This window comes from Montipora foliosa, chromosome 6 (genome assembly GCF_036669935.1).
Source record: "Montipora foliosa isolate CH-2021 chromosome 6, ASM3666993v2, whole genome shotgun sequence".
NCBI classification, from domain to species: Eukaryota; Metazoa; Cnidaria; class Anthozoa; order Scleractinia; family Acroporidae; genus Montipora; species Montipora foliosa.
This window is the reverse complement of record NC_090874.1, coordinates 35,046,825-35,058,715: the sequence shown is the minus strand read 5'-3', so window position 1 is coordinate 35,058,715 and position 11,891 is coordinate 35,046,825. Positions and strand designations below refer to the sequence as shown.

General features: G+C 39.9%; 1 protein-coding gene across 1 annotated transcript; it reads right to left on the bottom strand.

Moving 5' to 3' along the window:
* Positions 1–49: 49 nt before the first annotated feature.
* On the bottom strand, positions 50–6,250 carry LOC138007220 (uncharacterized). The gene is made up of 5 exons (XM_068854006.1): positions 6,227–6,250; positions 5,980–6,091; positions 5,801–5,868; positions 1,715–1,830; positions 50–99 (listed from the first exon to the last, which is right to left on the bottom strand). The coding sequence occupies exons 1-5, from the start codon at positions 6,227–6,229 to the stop codon at positions 90–92; spliced, it is 309 nt and encodes a 102-aa protein (XP_068710107.1). The 5' UTR covers positions 6,230–6,250; the 3' UTR covers positions 50–89.
* Positions 6,251–11,891: the final 5,641 nt, after the last annotated feature.

Here is an 11,891-nt window from a genome sequence, read left to right as displayed (position 1 = left end):
AGGGCAGAAGAAAATCATCAATTGAAGGGAATTAAATAACACAAACACATTTGGGACAAAAAAGAAATTTTATTACAATTAGAACTGGATCATCTGCCCCTAAAAGAGAAAACAAATAATATAAGAATGCTTCTTAGCTGATTTACATCTTAGACTGTAATATTTCTCAAGTAAGTGTTAGTAACAATTCTAACTGGAATTACCCCCAAATCTCCTTTTGGATTTCAATAACATTTGTTAAGATCTGCTTTTCCCATATAGTCAGTTATCCACACTAAAATACCTTTGAATTAGTAGACAGCGTCCTTAAAAAAAGAAAGTCAAATATATATATTGCAAATGTTACAATCTCAGTGACCAAATTTGGAATCGTCTCCCAGGGAAGTACCGGTACGATTCCATATACCGTAAACGTCCATGTATAAGCCGCACCTTTTTTTCACAAAATTGAAGCCATAAATCAAGGGTGCGGCTTATCCATGGATACATCTCAGGGCTCGAAATTGCGACCAATACAGTCGCATTTGCGACTACATTTTTCCCTTTGCGACTAAAATATCTGGTGAAGTCGCAATTTTGCGACTTCTTGACACCTTCGCTCTCTTGAAACAAAAGGGTTAGCAGTTGCCACTTTGCTGCTAATTTTGCTAAAATAAATAACAATAATAAACAAAATTATTTGTTTTCTCGCTGTGAATTTTCTCTGAAGATAGCGTAATTGTAGAGTAATTTAGCTGCGATATTACAGTGTACGTGCACAGCTCCATTCCTTCGATCATTCGCCATTTTCAGCAGTTTCTTTACACACAAGTATTGCGGGCTCATATTTTTTTTGCTAAACCCACAATGCAGTGCAGCGATTTTGCGACTAAAATTTGCGAAATTGCAACTAAATTTTCGTATCTTATCGCAAAATGCGAGTGGATTTTTTCGTTAATTTCGAGCCCTGCATCTGTGTTTGGAGTTTTAAAAAACCTAATTAATATTCATACAACTTCTTAAGATCTAAAGAAACATAGAAACTGAGAGCATGTTGCTGTTGTTTATTGACTTTTTAATGAGTGGTGGCCCCTAAAGGAGCCGTTTGCGTCTTCGAGTGTTTATAGGCGAATCTTGCTCTCCAAGAGTTCTTTCAAGCGATTAATTTTTGCTTTACTCGAACAAGTAAACACCAACCTACAAGGAATCTCCATTCCTCTGAACAGATGTTTGCAGTGACGTTTTTGGCCAGTCACTTCCACGCATATCTTTCTTCCACGTGCGATAAAATACCACAAAATTCGCCGTAAATGGCTGACTGTTTCGTTGTCCTTGACCACCTTCTCGGCAAATTTGTTGACTGCATTATCAAGCTCCTGTTCTGCATGAATTTTTTCGCCTATTGCCAGTACATCTTTATAGATGTGGTCATGATACCCAGGCCCTGGCCCAGACTCCTCCCCACATTTAAAGCTTGGCTACTAAGCACTCGTTTGTTTTGTTTCAATATCAAAGGAATTTGAACTTTATGGTGAAACCTTGATTGTTTGTTCTTGTTGGTTTATAGCAATAGAACGTTACTGGAACTTCAAACTTTATTGTATTACATTTTTTTCCAAAATCTGCACTTCTAAATTCGGGGTGCGGCTTATCTACGGATGCGGCTTATACATGGACGTTTACGGTATGTTTGCAGCTAAACTCCCATCCATACACTAAAGCACTATGATGTTACCTTTCTCTTCTTGTCTCCACCCAGCTCAAAATGCTTGCATCTTTTGAGAGCAACTTGTTTCCTGTATTTGCAATCTGTGCATTCCAGACGAAGGACAATTTTCTTTGTTGTTTTGCCTAACCATAAAAAGAGGGATGAGAATCTGTGAATAAAAGTCAGCATTTGCTGTTTTCGCAAATCCCACAATACAGCTCATTTTGGGGGGTTATTTGCATTCAAACAATGGATATCCAGTTCACTGAAGCATGATACATTCTTAAGAGTAAAGAACCCCTCAAAATATATTGCATTATGGGATGGGCAAAATAGTTTATAGATGAGAAGCTAGCCAGTGATCAATCGAAGTGCTCAAGTGCAGTCTGACATTCAATTAAATTGAAATACACTGTACCAGTTTAGAAAAGATTAAACATGTTAGATGAAGTCCACCATTGCCATGAGTATACACCAAATTACAAAGTGACATTAATTGTTAAACAGCTAACCAACTTAGAAAACTCCACAAGTTCAACTGTAATCTTTCACCCATTCACCCTTGGGAGTGAGACTTACTGTGGATTTACCGTGCTTTGCTCTATTGTGAAGCATGCATGAAAGTGACAAGAGCACAAATGTAGAAAGCTAATATTAGTAATCTACAGGCACAGTGTTACTGCTATATACCGTTCCACTCCAAATACAATCCTGAAAGGAGGGGCTAGCTGGCTATGTGGCTACACCGCTACGCTTCCAGTCAAAACCTGGTAAGTGTCAATATTGTACTAGGGTTTGAGCTAGGCCGCACCACTGCCAATCCCGCACTGATATTGTCCCTTGAAGAAACAACCAAGGGGACAATTTGTCCCCTTCAAAATCTGGGGGAAAGCTCAGAAGGAAGCACACAAGAAGAAATACAGTTCAGTACAAGAATTACAAGCTGAAACACAGACTGGGGGGGGGGGGGGGATGTTATCGTGCATTTTAATACTTTTCAGTCACGCTCTACTGGACATGTACCGGTAGGTCTCATGCTCAACAAAGCGTGACACATCTGGGAATTGTCACAGTGAAAATGTATTCGTACGATAGATAGCTTTGTCGCTTTAAATGGAAGCCAGATTGAATCAGAGGTAAAAAAATAACAGTGTATTAATGAGGAAAGAAACAGATGAGGCTAAAAGGAAACCAACAAAATCACGATCTTTCTAGAAAACTTGGTTCCGAGATTACACTTGGTTGCGCTATGAGAAGAAGGCGATGCTCTGCTATTTTTGTCTGAAATCTAAAAAAAAAAACCCTTTTTGCATCTGGAGTACATGGATAAAGCATAGTCATTGATTCTTGGTTGAAATATGAACAGAAAAAAAGTTTTGACACCTTTTCCTTAACTTTTCTGGTTGTATTAATTCTTTTAATTACAAGTCACAGGTATAAATAAAATATGCTTTTGTTGGCTTGCCTGTTTCTATGTTTGAACGTAAGAAAACTGAAAAAAAATTGACTGTCTCACTAAAAATGAAAATGTCCCCCACAATTTTAGCCAAGGGGACAAACTGTCCCCCCAGTGATCAAATCCTAGCTCAAACCCTGTTGTACTGTCAGTGTATGCAGAAACTGCACTTTGAAATTTCATCGAGTCAACTGAATTTAAGAGTATGTCAGGTTGCTGTGCCAGCAACGTTGCACGTATCAAGCCTGCAAATAAGCGCCGATCATTGGACATTTGTCCAGTAATTTTGAGGTTTTGACTGGCAAACGAGCAGTCTGACTGGACACGCTAGATGAGGTCTTCTGTTACAATGCAAGATTTTAAAAGACTATTTTCACTCAAGAAAGCCAAATGCAAAGGTGGCCTTTTAATGTATCACTGTAATGCATAACAGCTAAGTTTCATTTGATTTGTTTTCATTTGAAGCTTGCATTTCACATCATTTTGCGGCAAGGCTTTGCTGAAAATGTGGACAATCCAGTCCATATTCGTGCAATTTGGATTTCAAAGTTCATGTGAGGTGTTTGACTTAAATTACATCACACTACAATGTACCATATTTACCCATGTATAATTCGCACTTTCTTTCCACTACTGTGGAATCAACAAGAGTACAGTTCAACAAATGCATGTTGTTTGTATTTTCATCGGACTGATAGGATTTTATGACCAGTTTTCAGGGACTCGAATTACATTCCTCCCTGCAACTTCAACAACTTAATTAGAAAAGTTAACATTATTGCGTTTGCACAAACAAAAGCTGAAAAATTTCAGGATTTGTACAAATGTACTTTGTTCGACAAGAATGACAAAAAAAGGAAGCAACAAATCAGACTTTGCTTTTTTGTGCTTTAAAATGGAAGTTGATTTTTGCAAGCATCTGGCTTTGTTTTTCCAAAAATTGCAGTTTATGAAATATATGCCAACTGCCAGAGACACTGAAGACTCGCTGAGCTCCACACTTTAAAATCGCATTTTAATTAATGTGCAGAATTCCACAATGATCATCACAGTCACGCAACATTCTCATTTGCTTGTTTGCTCATGTTGCGCGGGAACTTGTCAGCCAATTCTATTCGGATGTTAAGGGATCAAATCCAATTTTACGATTTAAAACACAGCAACATTGAGAACAATTTTGCGAAAACATGCAAATGAGAACGTTGTGTGACGACCATCGTGGAACTGTGGCTATCTTTTGTTTTAATCGTTTTAATTGTGGTTTTCAAATGTGGAGCTCAGCTCAGCAAGTCTTCAGTGTCTCTAGGAGATGGCGTATATATTCCCCCAAAAACTCCAATCTCAGTTGGAAATTCTCTTAATTTTGAAAAACAAACAAGGCCCTGGCCCAGGGCAATTTATAAAGTGGTCTGCCACATGTCAGGTCAAACCTTGTCCCTGGCCTGACATATGACAGGCTTGTATCGAAAAATTATTTGCCGGCTTAATGTACTGTGTGGTTCCCAAAAAATATCCATTCCCCCCCCCCCCCCCCCCCCACCCACCCCCCTTCCTGCACGACTGCATCTCGGGTTTGTAGAACTGTCTCGAATTCTCCCAACTTCCCCTTGTGTTATAATGAGGCTATGGAAACACAAAAACGTCCTCTACTCCTTAATTGGACTCTAGTTCATGTCAAACGAACAGATAGCTTGCTTTCCCATGGACAAATGGAGATTTGACAAAACTGACCTCACTGTTTTGTTGTTCTGTCAAAGGTCATAGTTTCGTTTGAATTGCAAATCAAAGACAAATTTTTCATTGCCAAGAGTTAATAATAATTATTATACATGGGGTGTCCGCTTAAGAGAGAGCGAAAAAAAAAGAAAAATCCAATTTAAATTATCAAAAGTGCCAGCATCCGATTACAAGAGTGTCCCCTAACAGGAATGTGTGAATACAGAGATTGACTGGAGAGTAAAATAGGGAATTGAAAAAAGTGTCTGTAAGTAGGGCTGTCTGCTTACGAGAGTGTCCATTAGAGTGTGACTATAATCGAGTGTTACTGTGGTCTTCTGCGTTGTCATTATTAGGGGTTGTGTTTGCTCGGGCGCAAACAGTTGTATAATAAGCGGAGGAATCGGAGAATGAAAATCAGTGACAAGTCATTAGGAAAATACTATTAATTAGAATACACTAGACAATACTTTAGGCTTTGATTTAACAAAAAAAAACTCAAAAGTCCGGAAAAGGGAACTGTCCTCTCTTTCCTCTCTTTCACACACAGAAAAACGCACTGGAACCTTTTAAAGGAACTTTATTTAAGTGTCTAATCTTCTAGCGCCGTAGAGCACTAATCGGGGACAACGTAAATTGAAATTAACAAGTTAACGCAAATCAAATCAAATTTTGGTTTTTGAGGAGAGGGGAAACCGGAGTACCCGGAGAAAACCTCTCGGTGCAGAGTAGAGAACCAACAAACTCAACCCACATATGACGCTGGATCTGGGAATCGAACCCAGACCACATTGGTGGGAGGCGAGTGCTCTCACCACTGCGCCATCCCTGCCATCTCTCAAAAATAATAAAGTACAGGTGTAAACGTAAACGCTTGTCGATTCCTTATTCATAAGGTAAATGTGGGTTACATGAAGCTATACATTAGCGTTGCCTTTCACCTTTTTGCGAAAAACGGGCTTCGTCTGACCTCCGTAACCGGACTGTTTACGATCGTAGCGGCGTTTCCCTGAACAAAACAAGAAAATAACTATGAGTGGACTACATTTCTCCTGTCGAAATATTCCAAAAAATCTTCCACAAACTCAGCTCCTAAACGGGACTAATTTCCCACACTTACCCTGGGCGTAAAGACTGGCCTTTCCCGTTTTATACTGAGTGACTCTATGTAGTGTGTGTTTCCGGCATTTCTTGGCCTTGCAATAAGTGCGGCGCTGTTTTGGTACGTTAACCTAAATGGACGAAGCAGATATTACCATCGAATACATCTGCAAGGAGTAAAATTTGTTTGACAGCTTTAAAAAGAAACTTGAACCATAGAAAGCTGAGGATTAAAGAGGATTGCGAATGACTGAATGTTCTCTAACCATTTTTGCTCGCACGACCGATAGGAAAGAGGTCTGGTTGGTGTCCAGTATTCCATGTAGTAAATTACCAAACGGTTAACTAAAAACGAGGCTCATCCCAGTCTTTCGAGAAATCTTTTGTGGTCGGGCGCAAACACTTGGCGCAAACCACTGACCCTCTCCTGACGCCCCTCTGAAACCCTTACTGACTAAATTCACGAGAAATAAAAATTACGATTTAAAAAATACACAGTGGCTGACTTGTGAGTAAAGAGGACACTACACTCACCTTAAAATTTCAAAAATGGCGGCAGAACTGTAGTTCTGGTTATAAAAAAAAAAACAAGTAGTTGACAACTTGACACACCATAACACCACTCTGGTGCGGCCAATACATCACGGATGCGCACAACTATTACACTCAGTCAATTGGCTGCCATGGACAGCTGTTTCATCCTGTTCTGCGCATAAAAGCGTAGGCCTTATTCGCATTCATGGTTAAAAGGATTTATGGTCAAATTTCACGGCTCAGTTCTGTTTTCTTTGTCACATGTCGCGAAGGAGATTTCTAAACGAAACAATGTTTAAATTTAATCATAAAGACTCGTAGCCATGTTTGAATATTGATATATCGAACGTGGCCAAAAACATTTCGAGCGGGAAAGTTCGCTAGAAAGAAGAATAGCCATTTTTAGAGCACAGCAGTAAAGAGCAAAACGGAAAACTTTGTAGACTCTCGCAAAAAAAGGCGAGTGATAGCCTTGCTGATGCGAAAGTGTCATTTCAGTCCGAGAGTGAAAGTGAACCGCGCTGTCGGGAGACGAGTAGTCGAGGGGTCAAGCCCGGTTTGCTTCCTCTTTTCTCCTAAACGAGGTTGGTGACCTATCTTTTTTTTGGCATAATTTTATTCTCTTACCCCTCCTCTTTGTGCTTAAAAAAAAAAATTTTACAGGGAAAAAAGTATTCGTAGCCATCACTCGTGGACACAAAATTGTCTCCATGAGATCACGTACCCGAGGAATATTTGTGGTCAGTGCCTTTTCATGACGTGTGCCTGTGCCATAAAACAAACATTAAATTATTCCTTTTGAACAATACAATACACCTGTTTTGTTATTTCAAGAATGACGTCAAAGCTGTGCTTCATAGTCCTGCGAAACGTAGCGTGAACTGATGGAACAAACTTGTCCTTGATAGATGAAGTCGCAATGATTAAATGAGTAACTTGAGCAAGTTATATCTCCCAAACGAGCTTGGTGACCTATTTTTTCAATTGCACATTTCGAGTCACCATAATGTAGGGAACAATCGAGAAAAGTTTAAAGAAAATCTTATCACAACTTCTATTAGTAAGGAATCACCTTAAACAATTTTTTTTTGACTGGTCCCTTGCCTAGCTACAAGAGACAACTGCCTTAATTAAATCGGTAGCCCATAACTAGGAGTGAACAACAGCCCTTTATTTCCTGTCACCACGTTTCAAGTTTGGGTTGACTCCCACAGGAGACCGATGACTTTTCACAAGAAACTAACTTGACGTCATAGTATCACCGAACTGGAACTGTCTTTGTTTTTTGCGTAAAAGGTAGTCTAAAAATAGATCGGTCCGTGAGAGTTGTTCGCTACTTTTCATGAGCGCCTGCTTAAATGGTCCAGATAAGTTTGAGGATCACTTCTCTCTTACGTCTAAAGATTCTTCTTCTTGACAAAATGAAGGGTGGTCCAGAGGGAAAGTCCATGGACCGGGTTTACACGGGTGGTCCATCAACTTGGGGTCCATGTTTTGTATACGTCCGCGTTTCCAGGCTATGAATAATGTAATTTGAAATCTGATGGGAGCATCTGGCGTTTAATAGATCAGAGGTAAACTTTGGTTGTGGAAACGTACCTCGGTAGAAAGTGCAAAAGCTGCAATCAGGGATCAGACCCTCATTCCCTCTCGAAACCCGAGGTATATGTTTAGTAAAGGAAGACACTTTTATATAGTCTTTTCGCTTCAAATTCCATATCCTATACGAGGTTGAACTCACAAAATCCCGGTTTACACTACAGAAAATTTTTGGCACGGCTCGGGTGAAATTGGCACAGGTTTAAAAAAAAAAAGGGTTCGGCTCGGATAAAATTTGCAGTGTAAACAACCTGTCCGTACCAAATTTCATCCGTGCCGAACCAAAATTTTTACCCGTGCTGGGACCTTCGGCGAGGTAGTCCGAGCACGGGTGAAAATGGTACGAGTGCTGAGAAAAGCGGCACGGTTCGGATAGAACAAGTGGTGTAACACTTTAACAGGCCAAGTTTGAGCCTTAATTCATATAGGCTAGCGGTTTTTTTTGCGTACGTTTCAAGATGGCGGCTCATTCCCCACCAAAATCACGCGAACGTTCTTGATTATAGTTGAACTGCGCATGTCTCCAACAGCAGTTACGTGGGCCCAAAATCACACCGAGCCGTGCCAAACATTTTCTGTAATGTAAGCCGGGCTAAAATGACAAATGATTTCTCACTTGGCTTTATAGAACCGTGCACCGGTTTCACAAAGTCTATCGGCTTAACTTCCAAACGGTACGAATTGCGCATTAAGCCAATCAAGAATGATTTGTTAGTTGTTCCATTATCCATTTTATGGCTATGAATTGGATGCTATATATTCCATCTCCATTCTTTTGTTTGTCATGTGAAGATGCTGACATTAGACGTAATGCTTCTTCTTCTTCTTCGAACAAACATGACACTGAGAAGCGTAGTGAATGCAAAGAAGAGATTGTTCATGATCAGGAGGCAAACATTTTCTCGATGGGCCTTCAACATGTGATATAATATCAGGCAGCCCCATTGAGCCAACTAATCACGAGCCGATGAAACTGAGATATATTAGAGGGAGGTAATGGCTATTATGGACTGCTGTCATGACTCGTGATCGGGCACTTTCTTACCCGTGAAATGTGAAATAGCTAGTTTTCCTCGTTAATCTTAATTTTCACAATTCGTGAAGCGTGATTTTGCAATCAGTTTTCCGTGAAACGAGAAATAACTGTTTTACTCTCTGTAAACAGTGATTTTCCCAGTGTACGGTAATTCCTGAATTGTGAAAGGAGCGTTTTATTTTCCGTAAAACGCGATCTCCACCTTACCACCATCATATGACAAATGGTGTGACGTGGCTAAACCAAGGGAGCAAATTATGTGTTGACGTTACCCTCAGTTCACAACACTAAGTGATCTCAAGCATCTCTAGGCTTTGCTTGGATTTGGTTTGAAAGCCATGCGATACAATTTCGGGACGAAAATCAACCAGGGGTTCTACTCCCGAAACCCGGATTTTTCAGTTGCAATTAGTCAGCATATATCCAATATCTGTTTGATCAAAGTCCTGAATATGCCGTTTGAAGGTGCAGTTCTAGGAAGGTGCTCGATGATGATTCACACCCTTATATATTAAACTTTTTGATTTACATATTTCAATTAAATTTAATTGGATGTCAGAATCTGTTTTGTATAGCGTGTTTTCACTCACGTGATCAGTAACTTTGTTTTATCACCAAAGCAAAGGAAAACGTTTGCATGATAATAGAGCTCAATTCCCAGAGAATTCGTTGGGTACACAACATGGCCGCCGTTCTACTGTTTTGGTAAACCAACATGGCCGCCGTGACGTCACGTAAAAAACTCTATATGTACGCCAATCTCGTTCCCAGAGTCTTCGTTCCCCTTGACCAGCAGGTCGGCCCGCTGGTCAAGGGGAACGAAGACTCTGGGAACGAGATTGTATGTACGCATGTCCAAAGCTTTGTAACTTTGATTATTGGCGAAATAAATAATTAACGAGAAAAAGGCTTCAAGGATTATAAAACAAAGGAAGTGAAGTAAAATGCACTTGATACAAGTTTCATGATTAAAATTTAATAGACTACACTAATTTTTAATATTTCTATAATACATATGCGGCGACAGATACGAAGCGACCAGATACCACATGGGCTAGTCATGTATAAGCTTTAGTGAGTACAACGAATGGGAAACTTAATGTAAAATCGATATGTTGACAAAAAATACTAGTAAAATTTCAAAGAAGAGATCTTAACCAGCGACACATGACGTTATCTGAGACGACCAAGCTCAAACAGGAACGCCAATTTAATGGCGAGAAAAATTGAATAAGGATATTGAGATAATGTAGAATGAATTAGCAACATGATACCGTTATAATGATTCTATTCAAAAAATAATAGCAATTGGCGGTGCAGAAATAAGTTAGGCGGAGGTAAGACAAAGGCCTTTCCTTTAAATTCCAAATATGGCGGACCCAAACACGAATCAAACAGAAGCGCTCGGCCAGCATTTGTTGCTGTACGTTTGAAAACACAGCTGCTTTCGATCCCAGACGACTGTTGCATGGCACTGAGTGGTTCGTCCACGTTTTGTACGTTTATTCGCACACCCCAGGGTATCTTTCTCCATCATATTCTACCTATATGGACAATTACTGCACAGCATTAGTTTGTATGCCCTATGTTTGTCCCTCCTAGTCTGAGGAAGTCTTTCTTGCATATTTCCACTCTGACGTGTTTCCGGTCTGTGAACTCCAGCGGCGTGAGCCGTGGATGGCCATACCTGCGACGAGGATAAAGAGGGAACTGAGACTCTAACCTCCTGTAGAGAAAAAAGAGAAAAGATTACACGCTTATGTCTGGTCTTAAGAGAAACAGTTTTGCCCAGGTGTCTCCATTAGGATTTAGATGGTCACTCTTGCAATCCTGCCGAACTTTTTTGAAAAACTCCTAAAAGCTTGGTTCTCAAATGCCGCGACATGGACCTTGGAAATCGTACACTCCTATCGCCTGCTGACACAAATCACATCTGAGTGAAAAAGTATTTTTTTGTAACTAGAACGCACTTTCCACGCGTATCACAATAAAAAATCCCCATAAAGGAGTTTCCAGGACTTGCTGTCATATGAACAGGTTTCCTAAGAAACGAGGAAGCAAAGTGAATCACTGTAAAATATGCTTACCTTCACTATTTACTTGAGACCTCGAGATTTGGCGTGTTTCTCTGTCATCTCGATGAAGTTTTTGATTGTATCCTTCGACAACATGGATTTATTCGATCGTATGTGGATGGCTTTGAAATGCTGGGCAAGAGAAAAAGATGAGGGCGAAAAACAGCTTATACATTAGACTTTAATAACACCACTTCTTTCCTAATTATTTCGCTAAACTTAGCTTTTACCCACCTAAATTTCAAAAAGCCCACGAGAAAAGAAAAGTACTCCGGAAGCGGTGTGGAAGGAAAAGAATCGCAAGTGAGATAACCCAACAAAATTTTATGAAGCGTCTTTTTGGATAAAAGCATTTACGGCAGCTTGCGTGGGAACAGGCTGGAACTCATTTGTAAAAAACCGAATTGCACTTACGTTCGGATGTACTTACGTTTCTTTAGAGGGGGCACTCTAATTGTTTATTATTCTTAAAATGAGCTAAATAAATTATATGATTTGGTTTAAGACAACACCCACTGCAACCAAACACAGCAAGGGAAGAGTATGATCAAGTGTACAAGTTCTGAGACAAATACGCATAGTTTTTTGGCATAAAGTAGCTGGTATCTTGAGTAAGATCTAATGATTTTGGTCTTTCCCACTTTCCATGTATCAGCAACATTTTGTCCACGCATTTGTTACAAGGTG

What these genes read in the sequence shown, in the direction of transcription:
- LOC138007220 (XM_068854006.1), bottom strand. An exon ending in GGCCAGTCTTTACGCCCAGG is followed by an intron (nt 5,869 to 5,979) that starts GTAAGTGTGGGA and finishes TGTTTTGTTCAG; the next exon opens with GGAAACGCCGCTACGATCGT. An exon ending in AGCCCGTTTTTCGCAAAAAG is followed by an intron (nt 1,831 to 5,800) that starts GTGAAAGGCAAC and finishes TTTTATGGTTAG; the next exon opens with GCAAAACAACAAAGAAAATT.